Source organism: Macadamia integrifolia, chromosome 14 (assembly GCF_013358625.1).
Source record: "Macadamia integrifolia cultivar HAES 741 chromosome 14, SCU_Mint_v3, whole genome shotgun sequence".
NCBI lineage: Eukaryota > Viridiplantae > Streptophyta > Magnoliopsida > Proteales > Proteaceae > Macadamia > Macadamia integrifolia.
In genome coordinates, this window is record NC_056570.1 from 9,993,414 (window position 1) to 10,010,297 (window position 16,884).

The window sequence follows — 16,884 nt, forward strand, 5'->3', positions numbered from 1 at the left end:
TATGTTTACAACATTGGGCATCACCAATAATGTTTTGCTAGAAATGATAAGCCCAATAGAAGGCAGGCATGAAAAGATCACTTTGTCTGTACTGAAGATGCTCCCGTGTTGGTGTTGTTTATATCAGATTGGCAGACTTCTTTCTCCGCTTAATATTTTTAACCCTATGATAGTGGATGAAAAAGTGAGTTCGAATTTACAGCCCCAAGTAGAAGGCACTCTGGTTCAATGAAGCATGCAATAACCGATCGTTTTGTCAGACAATAAAATGGAAAATGCAATCTTTGTTGAAAATGAAAAATATGAACTATCCCATTTTATATGATAATTTGGTTTGTGTGTTCAGGTACAGGGATGGAGGTTGTAATGAGTTTAGTTGAAGCTAATATATTGCCCTTCAGAAAAAAATGCATACCTACTTACGTAGTGCTCGAGGCTTCCACCATTGCAGGGTTTAAGAGGGTCATAACATACACAGCCTAACCTCTGTTTTACAAAGAGATTGTTTCTTAACTCAAATCCGTGACTAGTTGGTCACAATGGAATAACCTTAACCGTTGCACCAAGATCCGCCCTCTTAATCAATGGTCAATTTGTTCTACACAACCAACTACTGTTAATGGGAATAACCTTGGTGTTGATTCTCAATGGCAACTAGGGATGCCAATTATGATGATGAAGCATGAGTTACTACCATTTATGGACGCTGAGGGGTTTGATGGATCATTGGGGGCACATGTTCTGATGGAATCGGAGCCAATTTTCCTATTGCCAACCCATTAGTCCATCTCCTAATCTTACTTATATTAAGGAGAATACAATGTCTGGATCTGCTTCTGAACCATCTTTTGTTGCTAAATCATCTTCCCATGCTCACTGTGAGGAGAATAATAGAAAAAAAAAAAAAGGTACAAGTAACAACTTTCACGGTCAGTTGGTTTAGAGAGCACCTTTTTCGTTGAGAATTCCTCAGTCCTTTACGGTGAATTAACAAATCGTGGGATCCTATCTATTCCATCTCTCATGCCGGAAGAAACCAACCCCCCTCACCCCCAAAAAAAAAAAAAAAATCAATTGAAACCTCTAATACTGAATTTTTTTTTTTTTTTTTCTCTTGCTTTTACTTTCAAAATCCAAATCTCCTTCCAACCTCTTATCACATCTGCAAGCCTTAAAGTCTGTGAACTAACCATTGAAGAGATATCACATTAGTCTTCAATTAAAAAACAAACCATCAAAGCTGGTAAAGAAGATGATGGCCATACAGTTTAGGGGATTTGTTATCTGGAAAAAATAATGAATTTTCCTTTGTCATTTATATATTATTTCAAGAGACCCTTCCCATATAAACAGAAGTAATGTATCAATCTGAAAGAAAGATCAACCATATACACTTTGCATCAAAAGTCCCACCAGCTGCAAACGTACCACCATGAACCACATGGCACTCAACCGCGTCCATCACTAATGATGAAAACCTGTAATTCAAAGCTGGTGAATGTCCTTTTTCAGTTTCAACACAATCCACAAGCAAGGTCTTATCCCCAACTCTCAAGCCAGACTAACACTTCCATTGCGATTGCATTAAGGAGAGGGCAATCTTTTGAACCCTAAGCATCTATGCAACAATTACTACAATTCAAATGGTACCAAGGCCTCAGGTCTTCCAGGAAATAGGCCATTGAAATATATTATCTCCTACCATTTTTTTTTTTTTGATAAAAATGATCCCTCGCATACTTACACAATGAAATGTGCATTTCAGATGCCAAGGTGCATTAAATCACTCCCCCTCCCCAATCCCTACCCCGCTCCTCTTTTTTACCTGCCACTCAGAGAAGTTTGTTCCCAGACACACAGCAACCAAGACAACAATGGTATAAATTCTCTTTCATATGCAGCAGCCCATATTTTCAGTCCTGAAAACTGTTATACCAGCCTCCAATATACAACATAGTCCTGCAAGTTCAAACTAAGATGATCCCTTGAGTATCTTTTTGTAATCCTGGAAATTCCCATGGAATGGTGTGACGTTGCCTTGCGATACTGCCCAAAGTTCGTCCACACTTCCAGATATTAGATGCTCATCATGGCTCACCTGGAAGCATTAATAAGTGGGAATCAAAGTCAAGAGAACACACGATTCATACACAAGGAGAGAATTATTCTTCAGAACGAAGAGCATGACTCGATGCTTCCACAAGTAAGAAAACAAAAGATAAGGGCACATTGCAATACCATGAGTACACCTCCTTGGAAAATAACAAGACCTTGAATAAGTGCCTCAACAGCATCCAAATCCTGCACTCCGAGGAGAAAAAAAAAAATTGAAAACCATCACCAAGTTTTCTAGCCACTAGCAATAATTTCACATGATGTAATTATTTTCCAACCAGATTTAATTTCTACAAACACCAACATAAAGAAGCATGCCAAATGAGATCTCAAGGTTTCCCTCCAACCAATAGGACCTAAATAGGGAATCACCAACTATTAGAAGTGAGCATTCCTAACCATGACAAATAAAGAACCATCCATCCAGATCCATACATTTTGTTTTCTATTGCAGTTCTCAATGGAGAAAATCATCTGGAACCAGCCATATGTATACACTCTGGACATCAGACGGTGAACCCCTGAAAAAGAAAATCCAAACATCCAAATACAGGAAGCTAAAATTTAGGGTGTACCAGCACCAAATGGCATAGGTTTTGAGCTGAATCAATCTTAATAGTTTCAAGAGCACACCTCTTAGCTATGTGTAGTTAAGAAGTGTCATAACAATAAGCTATGTGTAGCAAAGATGAGGATGCTGAGATGGATGTGCATCAAAACTAGGAAGGATAAAGTAAGAAATGACCATATTATGGCTGATTTGGGAGTTGCTCCAATTTATGATAAGCTTCAAAAAGCTGTTTGAGGTGGCATGGCTATGTTTAACAAAGACGTAGGGATGCACCAGTAAGGAGGAGTGATCTAATTCAGATTGAAGAAGCTAAAAGAGCTAGGTGAGAACTAAAATGACCATAGGAGAAGTTGTGAAGAGAGACATGCATAGTTTAGGTCTTGTCTAATGTAGATAGGGCTGTCAAAAGGAGGACTCGAACTGACCAAACCATGGTTCCGTTCTATCCCAAGTCTGGACCTGGTTTAGTCCCATCAATCCAGCTTTCTTTGCCTCAATTTTGCACCTATGCTGGTCCACTCCTACAGCCATCGAACCAGCATAGCAGCCCCTTGATTAGTGCATATTTTACTTCAGTAATTGGTCTTCTATAAGAGCTCAAGCAGCCATCGATCCAGACTACTAACACGTGAACAGTATTTTCTGCCTTTTTCTTCTTCTTATGATTTGACTTGGTCAACCATGGTTTTGAGTGAAGATCAAGTCTTCTAGAAGGTCTTTGTTTACAAATCAGTTATTAGTAGTCTAAAGCTGTTGGTTTCATTTTTCATGTTAGTCTCCTAATTGGTAAGTTTCTACCTTGTAAGGTTATGTACTTCCCATAAAATAGAGATTGATGTACCAATTTAAAAAGTTAATGAAATTTATTTTGAGATGGCTTATGCTATTTTTCTGTGGGATGCAGCTGGATGAGAGGCCCTAGGTGAAATGCCTAATCTTAAGGAGTGAGATGCCCAAAATCTAACATTCTCTTCCCCACTTCTCAACCCTCCGTCTATTTCTCTTTTCTTCTTTTTTATTTTCTGTTTTAACCTTTGTGTCAAAGTGTATGGGAGTTATTTGAAGACCTAAAGTTCAGCCTAATAATCAGTTCAAGCAGAGCCAAGGAGATAAGAATCGATTCCATGTCAGGGTTTTGAGAACTTGGATCAAAGTCCAGATCTCCCAAACCAGCCAGCAGTTGAAGCTCATCTTTTGAAGGATACCTAGACAGGTTACAAGGGATCTTCATTCCAATTTGAGGATCATCTGATGCCAGGAACCCTAGTTTCTGAAGAGTGGTCAAAAATTTCCTAATTCATGTCGACAGCATAACTCTCAATCCAAGTATCGGAATTGTCTCATCTTTTAAGGGTTTGTTTAGCACCACAAGAGGAGCATTTGGTCAAAATTTGAGCTCTATCAGAGACTCCCACAGCCAACCACATACTTCCTCCTATTTCATCCAGAATCAACTTTGGTTCTAAATCTGATTTCAGATTTGAATTTGTGGGATCCTAACTGGGGTTGGGTAGTTCCTACCTAACCTTACATCATTGTCCCAAGTATGACCTTGAATAGATCCGATTGGAAGGCTAGAATCCATGTAGCCAACCCCATTTAGTTGGGATAAAGCTGAGTTGTTGTCTCGAGTTCTCATGTATTTACACTAGCATTCATACTGCAGTTGTGGACTGGAGAGATTGGCCATAATTCCACTCTATCAAGATACACATCATCATGCATCCATCAAATTTAAATCTCTTATTCTTTCACTTTTTTTTTTATTATTATTATTTTTTTTTTGGGGGGGGGGGGTGGAGATACTTTTCTCAGTACAGCCTAAATCATTTTTGGCCTTCTAATTTTAATCTACCAAATTGCTCCTGGTGGTACATATGAACCAGTGCATACTTTAAAACCATTTTTCGGTTCGAGTACTCAAATTTTACTCACATTTAAATGGATCAAGCTTGTGTAACAAAACTTCTGATCTACGAGCCAACTTACAGTAAAGTCAGACTTGTATCAATCAGCTTCCATCAAAAAAGTGAACATTGATCAATACAGATATTAATTTATTAGGCTTTGTTCTCATAAGTCCCATGCGATCATATCCCTACTTAAATTGAGACACTGGATTTTGCAATTTTAAGTTTGAACACAAGTAGCTAGCATTGAACATAAAACATATAAAGGGGGGAAAAGGGAACATAAAGTACATACAAGATGGTTCGATGGCTCATCAAGCAGAATAATATGTGGTTTTTTGAAGGTTATCTTAGCAAACGCAACTCTGCTTTTTTGTCCACCTGAAAGAGCAGTTAAATTCACAGATAAAATATAACTGGAAATATACTCAGACGAATAATAATATAGCTCAAAATCGACATAAATATACCGATGTAATCTGAGTAAACCAAAGTCCAAGAACTTACTCATCAACTGTATCACTCGAATCCACTTAATTTAGCTAATAATTAATTTTTGGTAATTGCACTCAAACATCCTACAGATTTCAGCGGGGTAGTATATAGATATAGACTGCTTCATCCGTGGACCAATTAAAAAAGGAATCATCAGTTTTAAAAACTTTATACAATCAAACTCTACTATTGTTAGAGTGCCCCCCAATTCCCATCTCCCATAGTTGTCAGGATTCAGATCCTATTCAGCCGGAGGCAGGCTGGAGAGGGACCAGTCAGACACAAAACTGGAGAGAGAAACAGGGGGTTTCACTTTCTCGCTCCTTTTTTGTGTCTGGCTGGTCCCTCTCCAGCCCCCCCCCCCACCCAGCGGCTATAGAGGATCTAAATCCTAGTTGTCAAGGTAACAAGGCACCCAAGCGTTATTTTTTATTTCCCCTCTTTTCTAACATTATTTAGTATGCTACAAATACCTGATATCATCAAAAAAATCAACAATAAGCCACATCAAGTCATAAAAATCAACACTAAGCCACATCAAACATCAACATTTAGAGAAATGTCCCTGATCTCTGATAAATTTTATTGGTTAAATGATTTATTTTTACATAAGATTTTGTATTAGGTAGATCACAAAACCAGTTTTCAACAAATCCAAGATTTTTAAATCTGATTTATAATAAAGGAGTAATGTTCCGGGCAACCTTATTTGGTGTGCATGAATGTTTTTAAAATCACCCTGAATGGAAATAAAATTTTAGACACCAAAACAAAAGATTATTTTGATGCTTTTTTGGTTTTTAGCGATGTTCTATCACAATAAGATACATGAAATTTAGATTTGAGAAAAACCTTAGCATTTGAAAGTTGAAAATCTCCTCTACAACTTAAAATTCAGTTTTTGTTCTCGAATTGGGGAGTTGAATTTTTATCCTTTTAAAATTTGAATTTTTAACTATTTTTTATTAGATTCATTTGGGAGTTGTTTGTTTATTTATGAATAATATATTAAACAAATGAAATAGCAACTATAAAATCATTTAGTATAAGTTTCAAACCTGGTTCAATACCATTTCGAGGCGACAATCGCCTAGACCCCAAAAAAACCACCTGGATACCAAGGTGGCATCTAGGCAACGCCTTGACAACTATGCACCCACCCAATTAAGTAAGTCAGCTTCATGTGAATAATTATTATCTAATTTGACTTCTGCATCATGGCATCAATGTCAGCAAGGAAAATCAACTTCCCAAAAGCAACATCATCCATCTCATTTTTATAGGAAGAAACCATTGGCATTTAAGTCCAGTTATTTCCTTCAAGAGGAAACTAAACTTGATAACCAAGTTACAAGTAAAACTGCATTAGGAAAAGCCTCATGCATCCAAAACAACCAACGGTATTCTAGTGAATTCCATTCATGATAATGCTGCGTTAAGGGTGTCAAATTGGAACCGGAACCGAAAACCAAATCCAGTTCCGGACCGAATACCCTGAACCAAATCCAACCCATTATAATATGGTTAAATCCTGGATCTGAAATAAGTATTTATAATTCGGTTCGGTCCGGATCTAGATTTATACCAAGAACTGGCAGTTCTAACTGAAACCGGACCAAATAACTTAATGTCATTTTTTCCTCTTTAACTAAAAACTTGACGTAACTTATATGGAAACCCAATATAATCAATCACCTAAATGATAAATCATCTAATAGAGTTTCAATTATAGTCCAACTCTAAAACCCCTTGTCTGTCAATTATCATTTAGGAGATTGATTGCTTAGGATCATTAACAATATTTAGTTTCAATCACCTAAATGATAAATCATCTAATAGAGTTTCAAGTAGTGAAATTAACGATACTAGAAGTTCAATAGATGATCGATTGCTCACGATCATTCGACATGGATACATGTCCATTGATAGGTCATAATTTCTTGTTCATTCTTTTGTTGGGGAAGACCAATAACCTAGTGAATGAGTATTTATATTTTGTCTTTTAAATAGCAGCTGCATAAAAAAATTGAATTTGAAATTGGACACTAGAACCAAATAAGAACCAAATACAAAACCCAAATAGGAACCAAAACTGGACCGGAACCGGATAGGTCGGGTACGAGTACCAATTTTCATAACTGAAACGGGACTTGGTCCGGTTCTGGATCACACTAACACTCCTTGGAACCAAAACTGAAACCGGACCGAATACCTAGTTCTGGACCGATTGACACCCTTATGTTGTGTGTGAAAATGAAAATAATAGGAGTCAAGTGTATTTGTATAAATAACAAAGGATGCACTTGTAATTGATGCACAAACTAGGTACACTAACCCTAAAAGACTCCTTGAATTCCAAAGCAAAATTGAATTCTTGCTAATTGATTGGTCCAAATACATCCTCCAAACACATCAGAAATAGACGAAGTTCTAGCAAGAGTCACCTGACAAAGTGTACATAGGTTGAAGAGCTAGATTGCCCGTAACACCAAAAGAACCCAGGTGACCTCGGAGCTTCTGTTCAGGCACTCCCTGTAGGAAGCAAAAAACTTTACGTATAATCCCATATAATAAAACGATTAAGACTAACATCCATCAGAATCAGTATATAGAGTCTTAATGAAAATAGCAAATCGCTCTTCAAAAGAAAATTCATAACAAAAGCACACAATTTAATGTTTTGGCAAGTTTCTTCCCATACAATTTAGCTAACTAGGAATGTGAGTGGCAGGTAGCAGTCATGTCTTCAAAATTTGCAGAGCATAATCATTAACGCTATTAGTGGGTGAGCCTGTGGCACAACGGTTAAGTTGCACTATTGCAACATGTTGGTCATAGGTTCAAAACTTGGACATCCTCTTCTGCGAAGCAGGGGGTAAGGCTGCGTCGTGCACTGGGTTGCTCTTTTTTTAGTCATTAACGCTATAATATTGGATTAGGATCATTTCTCACAATAAGTGAGAGTAACATAGATTCACACACATTCTTTAAAGGCCATGAGCAAAAGGTCATCATCCAAAATCCAATTGCCTTAGGGTGCACAGTCCAGACTACAGAGCAAAGTCAGCTCCATCACGCCCCCCCCCCCCCCAATTAAAATTTTCCTTGATGAACAAATGAGTCTTCTAAAATCTCATTTCTTATATATGTGTCAGTGGGATCCATACAAGAAAAAAAAAACCATGTGCACTGTCCACAGAAAGTAACATAAAAGACATTAAAGGCAAATATATGTCAATCATAGAACCCACAAGATTCCCAAATAAGAATTCTCAAAGGCTTGATGCCACTTAAAGAACTAGAAACTCACAGGGAAGCAGCGCATCATATACAGAAGGGGATTTGAAGATAAATCTAGCCCGTCAACATGGTGCTGGCTAAACACAGCGATACGAACCTGTAGAAAGCATACCAAAATAAGTTGCCAGAAACACAGGCATAAAAGACTCCATCAAGTTCAACAATATTAGCACTATTTTTGATAACTCGTATTACTATTAGAATACCATGCTAATTTCATCTTCTGGAGATCTTTTCGGAAAAGAAACCTTGAGGGCATTGTTTTTAATCAATGAATTTTAAAAGATAGGGGCAAAGTAGATGAAAACATTGAAAAGATTCAACTATTATTCATTTATCAAGTATCATTACATCCTTAATTCACAACTCAGATACATAAAATATCCTTGAACCATAGATGTGTAGGCATTTGTTAAGAGAATAGGGTTAAGACAGTTCTGCAGAACAAACTAACAGGACTGGTCTTGGCTCATCACCCATGAAATCTGAATCAAGGCCAGATTCCTCTTCCAATTGTGGAATTAAAATTGTGCTCGGATTGAAAATTCCAGTGGATGTAAACAACAACAACTCAGCTTTTTCCCAACTAAATGGGGTCGGCTACATCGATCCAGGAGAGGGGTTCATTATTGTCCATGAAACCAACATAGCATTTCTATTGCCAAGATTATAATCCAAAAAATAAGAGCCTAGATTAGACAAGGAAAAGATCAATACCTTAGCCGAACGGAAAACTGTACCAGAGGTTGGTTGAAGGTCCCCTGAAATTAATTTAAGTATGGTTGATTTGCCAATGCCATTGGGGCCAACCACTGCAGGGGGAAAAAAAAAAACAGGATACCAGCATTAAGAATGTACAAAATGGGAGAAAAGATCACCCACTTAGGATCGGGATTGGAACTGTCATATCAGGACCAACCCACACCAATCCGAGTTGACTTCCCGGTCCACTGCCCCTACCCCCCCCCCCACCCAAAAAAAAGAAACAAATTAGGTTGTAACAGGTCTGGCAATGATTGTGGTGCCACAGTTTGGGTCGATTTGTCCAAAATGGCCAAGCTAACTCAAGACTGGATTGGGAACCTCGGAGTAGGGAAACTTGTCGTTTGAGTACAGAACCTTCCCCAAGACTCAGCTATTGGAACTGAAACTTGACATGTGAGCAGGGAACCATGGGCCACCCAAGGTTTCAAGGATCGGATCAGATTGGATGGCTAGATCGCCCAATCCGGATTGGGATCCGCAGTCATGGACCCTTCCACCCCTACACCAGCCAAAGCCTGTGGTATCCAGTCAGGGATCAGGCTGGATTGGTCGATCCGGATTGGGATCGGCAGCCACTGATCCAGTGTCCAATCCCAGTATTTAAATTCTTGGGCCCAACTGCCACCAAATTTCAGCCCATTCAGCCTGCCACATGGCACAACTAAGAATGCTATCCAGCCAAGGATCTATGTAAAGGAATCCTCCCTACATTTGTAATAGTTAATATATTCATTACAACTTCACAAGACACAAAAAAAGTAAGGTTCGTAGTAGTAGCAACTAGCAAAGACTTAGATCGTCTTCTACAACTTGACAACAAGATCTTCAAGAAACAACTATCGAATCTCCAAGAAACAGAGGCAATGAGAACAGTTAGGAAAGTGATCCTTACTCGCTATGCGGCTATCAAGATCTATGCCAAAATTCAAATTCTTAAATAATATGGGCCCTCCAGGATAGCCAAATGATGCATCACTGTGACAAGGAACATCAAGAATACTATTAATAAGGACTGAACGTCAGTGAAATTCAAGCAAGAGATATAATCATGGAAAGGAAAAGAAACACCAAAAACAGCCTAAAGAATTCATTGATTGATCAAGAGAGAGCTATTAATAATATACGATTGCAATATTTTACCCAGACAAGTCGCCAAAACAAACCTGAAACTTATTATTGGAGGACCAGGCCTGTCATCTGGGGTTGGAAACTCAAACTTATAGCTGCATAGAGTCAAAACCTGAACTTAATCAACTATAAATGCAACAACAATGCTAAAACAGATTAAATGTTACAAGAAACAGAAAGTGTATAATATAGATCATGCCAACTTCTCATGTCTAGTTTCTGCCCAAAAAAAAAAGGAACTTGTGCCTAGAACAATCTATAAACTAATTAATCATATACAAGAAAATCACTGGGGATAGTGCATTACTCGGGGTCGTTGACCACTTCATCCACATTGGCCATTCGCTCTAATGCCTGAAATTTTCATATATCAAGCAAACAGAATCCATTAGGCCTTTCAATCAGTACCGGGGGGAGGGGGAGTGGGGACAAAACAAAAGAACCAAAAAATTAGTAATAAACAGATTATCAAATGTGAAAACCCAAAGTCAACATTTAATTCTATTCCTATTTACGTCTATGTACATTTATACATGTATATAAAAAGAATAAATATATCCATCAAGCCCACACATATAATGACTCTTTTTACAAAATTGACAGGCTGGTTTTAGTGAAAATATTGGGGTTCCTACCTCCCCCCTTTTGGGAAACCCAGCCTATCAAAATTAAAAATGGCATTTTTCTATGAAACTAGTGGGAATTCTTCCCCCTCTGTGGCAACCCAGATTGCATTTTTAACCCATTTGGTGGATTACAGTTGAAATCCAAGTTTCAATGAAATTCTCATATGGCCCAAAATGACTGAAAATCTGGAATTGTAAAATAGTGAAAACAAAAAATTACAATATAGGATCACAGTGCTTAAACTCAACCATATTACATAAAGCCCATGGTTATTTATGAATCAGATTTCTTACTCTGACCCCAGGGCACCACCATATTAAGCTACTAGCTCTTCTCAGATCAGGGTAGGTAAAAATATTCTGAACAACTTCTAACACATAAAAAATAAAAATAAAAATAAAAAAATTTTAAAAAAATGACAGCCAATATGCACCTTGATTCTTGACTGAACAAGAGAAGCCCGTTTTGCATTGTATCGGAACTTATCAATAAAAGCCTGCAGCATTGAAAATAAAAGCTCATATGTCAGAGTTTCAGAGAAGAAGCCCATGGCAGATGGTAAACATGCCCAAGAATAAATGAGATCATAGAACATCGGATGTGTCCCTGTTTACTATAACTACTTTTTTAAGCATGAATACATTTTTACACTTGAAAAGATGTAAACTCAAAAGGTCACGGAATTATCTACATCTTAGGCTGTAAACAGATCCAATTTGAATGAACCCCAACTAAATAATTTAATCGGAAACTGACTCTTAATATCTGAGCTCATTAAGGATATGTAGATTCAATTCCTACCCAATTAATTCTATCATGAATTTTTCAGAGCCAGGAAATTGAGAAACACTGAAACTCAGAAATGAACTCTTCAAACCCATCATTTAAGCTCTCAATACACCTCCAAATGATTCAATCCCTAGACAGGTCGTCACTGATTTTAACCCACCATAAACAAATAAATAGAAAAATCCAATTCTCTTTTAGCCATGACATAAATTAGAATAAAATGAAGTAAGTTACTGTAAATTATTCAGGAGGGATATCAAACAACCTTCTTCACACAATGATACATAACCAGAGTAACCCATAGGTGAGGAAAAAGTGGAAGAAAAACAGAGAGGGAAAAGAAGTAGGCTACATCCAACACCAGAGTCTTGATGTATAAAAATTGTCATCTATAGGTTAAGCAGAGAAGCTGTGTAGGCAAAGACTTGGTTGAATTATAGCTTGTGGACAAAAGGCAGTGTCATTTGACAAGGTTTGGGGGGGAAAATGAATGGGGTGACAACATGAGCAAATTATTCAGCATCCTCATTGTACAGGTCGCATTTTCAAGATACAGCAATGCAGTTTATTTTTACATTTTCATTTAAAAAAAAGAAAGGCAAAAGGTTTGCTAGGTTGCCCCCAAACTAAGCTTGGCTAGGTGGGCTCATCGAATTGTGCCATGTGGAAGGATGATGAGGCAATTCCAACTGTTAGGAAGGGAAGAAGTTATCTATAAGATTGCTAAAATGAGGGAAAGGAAGGTTAGAGATTTTGACCATGTTAGATGCATTACAAGTGAGGAGGATAAAGTGCTAGTAAGCGATGAAGATATTAAGGAGAGATGGAAAAATTATTTTTATAGCTTACTAAATGAAGAGACTTCGAGTAAGTGTCCCGGAAGGTTGTACTACTTATCAAGACACCACATATCGTAGATATACGCAAAATATTTGGGTGCCTATAGTAAAAGAAGCTTTGAGGAGGATGAAAGTAGGCAAGGCACCTAGTCAATATAGGGTCCCGGTAGAAGTGTGTAAGAGCTTAGGATTATGTGGTGTTTAATAAGATTATAAGCACAAGGAAAATGCCAGATGAATGGAGAAGCATTGTGGTTCCGATCAATAAAAATAAAGGTGATATTCTGAGCTATAATAACTATAGAGGCATAAAGATAATGATTCGTATTATGAAGTTATAGGAGAGAGCTATTGAATCTCTCCTGAGACAAGAAACTACGATTAGGCATAAAACTAATGAGTCATATTATGAAGTTGTAGGAGAAAGCTACTGAAACTTTCCCGAGGCAAGAAACTACTATTACAGAAAACCAATTTGGTTTTATGCAAGGAAGATCTATAAGCTATTTACTTACTGAGGAGACTCATGGAAAGATTTAGAGGTTGTAAGAAGGATCTGCATACAGTCTTTGTTAACCTAAAAAAAGCTTAAGACAGAATCCTTAGAGAGTTAATCTGGCATGTACTAGAGAAGAGATGAGTTTCAAGTAAATATGTGGACATATATATAATGGTGTGGGGACTAGTGTAACAATAGTGGGGGGTACAAGGTAGGGAATTCCCAATTATAATTGGATTGCATCAAGGATCAACTTTAAACCCTTATTTGTTTGCGCTTATCATCGATGATTTAACCAAAAAGACATTCAAGATCAGGTCCTTTGGTGTATTTTTTTGCTGATGATATTGTTTTGGTGGATGAAACAAAAACAAGGATTAACGCCAAGTTGGAACTATAGAGATAAACATTGGAATCAAAAGGTTTTAAGGCAAGTGGAAAAAAAAAAGACGGAGTATACAATGTGTAACTTTAGTTGCAATAGGATAGATAATGAGGTGGTGAAAATTGATGAGGGAGAACTCACGCAGTGATTATTTTAGGTATATGATCTCGATGATAAATAAATAAGGGGAAATAGAGGATGTCGTTACATAGAGAATTAAGCTAGGATGGATGAATTGGAGAAGTGCGTCTACAGTGTTGCGTGATCTTAACACTTAAAGAAAAACTTTATAGGACAATCATAAGACCGGTTATGATATATTGCGCAGAATGTTGGGTAGTTAAGAATCATCATATAGATCAACCCAATGTATCCAACATGGGGATGTTGAGATGGATGTGTGGTAAAAAAAAGGAAAGATAAGTAAGAAATATTCAAATTAGAACTGATCTGGTTTGATATATGGTAAGCTGAAAGAAAGTCATTTGAGGTCGTGTGGCCATATACAACGGAGGCCTTTAGATGTTCCACTATGGAGGAGAGATTTGATTCAGATTGAATGAGCTACAAAGAGCTTAGGCACGAACCTAAAATGACTGGGAGATGTGGTGAGGAAAGACATGCATAGCTTAGGCCCTATATCATGTATGGCTTGGAATAGAGCTGATAACTACGGTTGTGCCAATGCCAACAATGTAGTAATCAATAGAGCAAGAGTGTCAGTGTCAGTGTCTGCATTGAGCTGAGTGAGTACCATATATTGGGGATGCCAAGGGGAGTGCTAGGAACTGTGTTGAGAGAATTTGGGGAGACCCTAATTCACCCCCCCCCACAGTGTCAACTTGGAATATCACTCCCCATTCATAAGGTTGGCTGGGTGGCTCGCCTAAGTTTGCCACATGGTATGTTAGGTGCGGCTAAGGTGGACACGGAGACCTTGAGGCCCCCTGCTCATATGTCAAGTATCATCCCGACAGAGTTTGCCAAGTGGCATGACAAAGCATTGAAAATCTTCGAACTACCAAAAGGGTGCATGGACATACATAAGATGGTAAATGGTTGAATTTGGGACTAAAATTTGACACATGCACAATCCAAATCATTCCCACCAAACATTTCCCATACATGCTCCACTTCTCTAGGGAATCCCATCAAACACTTGGCCTTCAAACATTGACTCTACTGAATTGGATGCATTTACCTCATCCAGAATCGGATAGACAAGATTCAAATTGCATTGGAAAGATGATGACTTGAGGCTCTACACGTCTCCAGTACATCCCACTAGCAATTCTGCCACTAGACCCACCCAAATTGGTTCTGAAGTTGACCTATCTTCCCAATCATTGGAAAAAAAAGGCTGTTATTAGCAGCTGGATTTACCCTACTTTTCTAATATAAGGGATTGAATAATATATTACTATTAATATGCTCCTGTTAGTAATCAACTGCTAAAATCCATTTTTCAGCAAAGTGTCATGGTATATCATCAGTTAATAACAGACGATCTTCCAGATATCCTCTTACAATTCAATTGAACAGGGTCATGGTTACTGACACTCCATGAATCTAGGTCTCTAAAATATACACTGATCAAAATGATTTACAAAACAACAGAAATATATGCTGACATAAGAGAAAGCCAATAATATGGCTGTTAGTGCAGATCAATAAATAAATTCAAAATTTCTCAACAAAAAGAAGAAATTCAGATATGAGAACTAGAAGAAATTGAGATTCAGAAGAGAGTTCGTACTTTAGGCAAATAAAGCTAATTTAGAATTCAGGGAACATATCAATTTATGCATGGACTGCATTGATTGGAAAAAAACCTGCACATAGGTGGAGTCTTCTTGGACTCACAGCTATACTTCTAACAAGGTTTAGCTATTCAGTTCCAATCAACCTTCATGTAATGGTATTACTAAAGCTATAATCAAAAGTGAGAAAGGAATGCCGTAGCAGTCACAAAGTAAGTCAGCACAAAAGAAAACCTGCATGTGGGCTTTTGACCGTTCGCTCGACTCAAAAGCCTTCTGCTGATTCTTAATCTGCTCCTCCTTCGTCCTCTCGAATGTGTCATAGTCCCCTTTATATGTAGTTAGTTTTTGTCCATGTAAATGGATAATATCTGTAACTACCTGGAGGAATATTAATTAACAAGGAGACCATCAACAAAAGGATGGAAAAATCTAAAAAATTTCAGTTTTGAAATAATAATAAAAAAATATTAAAAAAAAAAAAAAAGTGTGGATATAATTAAAGACATATGCGAGCATGATGACTATTGTCAGAACAGTGGTAGGCCAAAGTAGCAAATTTCCAATTACAAATCGTGTTACATCAAGGGTCATCTTTAAGCCCTTATTTGTTTGCGATTATCATGGATGATTTAACCAGGCACATCCAAGATGAGGTCCCATGGTGTATGGTATGTGTTGATGATCTTGTTTTGGTGGATGAGACAATAGCAAGTCCTAACCATAAGATAGAGTTATGGAGATCGACCTTAGAATCAAGAAGTTTTAAAATAAGTAGAACGAAGATGGAGTATATGATGATCGGGGAGTAACTTTAGTCAAACTAGGACAAGTAACGAAGTGGTGAAAGTTGAGTAGCGAGAGATATCATAGAGTGATTATTTTAAATATTTGAGATCAACCATAAATAAGGAGGGTGATATAGAGGATGATGCTTCCCAGATAATTAAAGTAAGATGGATGAAGTGGAGAGGTGCATCTGGAGTGTTGTGTGACCAACACATTCCTGTGAAACTTTAAGAAAAATTCTACAAGATAGCCGTACGACCGGCTATGATATATTGGGAAAAATGTAGGAAAACCAAGAAGAGTAATATAGATAAATTGGGTGTAGCAGACATAAGGATGTTGAGATGGATGTGTGGCAAAACTAGCATGGATAATAGTAAGGAATGATTGCATCAGAACTCATTTGGGAGCTGCCCCGATCTAAAACAAGCTCTGAATGCACCAGTAAGAAAGGGTGATCAGATTCATATGGAAGGAGCTAAAAGAACTATGGGCAGGCCTAAAATGACTATAGAGATGTAGTAAGAAAAGACATGCAAAAATTAGGTCTGGACTCTAGTATGACCTCAAATAGAGCTGTTTGGAGGGGCAAAGATCCATGTAGCCAACTCCTTTTTGGTGGGATGTTTCTGAGGTGTTGCTATATCTCTTTCTTTTTATTTCTATTACTATTTTACACTCTTACGGATCCATGTAGCCGACCCCATTTAGTTGGGATAAGGCTAAGTTTTGTTGTTGTTGTTGTTATTCGTTACATGGCACATATAATATATTTCCTACTACTTCCTTTGTTTTTTCTTCTTGTCCCTTCCCTTCCTTTTACCTCTTAGGGACTTGAAACAAATGCCTGAGTTTTAGCGCATACAGTATTTCTAGCCATATTTGGTATCTTTCTTGTTAATGTATCTCCCA

The 16,884-nt window shown here is 37.6% G+C and overlaps 1 protein-coding gene across 1 annotated transcript in view; it reads right to left on the minus strand.

Annotated features, from left to right (window-relative positions):
- Positions 1-1,461: 1,461 nt before the first annotated feature.
- LOC122061587 (ABC transporter F family member 3) overlaps positions 1,462-16,884 on the minus strand; it is a gene marked incomplete in the record, with an annotated part of 26,005 nt that continues 10,582 nt past the window's right edge. The window contains 11 exon segments of the mRNA XM_042624943.1: positions 1,462-2,098; positions 2,239-2,301; positions 4,892-4,977; positions 7,536-7,623; positions 8,402-8,488; positions 9,109-9,203; positions 10,049-10,131; positions 10,320-10,379; positions 10,592-10,638; positions 11,345-11,407; positions 15,418-15,564. Coding sequence (XP_042480877.1) covers positions 1,973-2,098; positions 2,239-2,301; positions 4,892-4,977; positions 7,536-7,623; positions 8,402-8,488; positions 9,109-9,203; positions 10,049-10,131; positions 10,320-10,379; positions 10,592-10,638; positions 11,345-11,407; positions 15,418-15,564 — 945 coding nt within the window.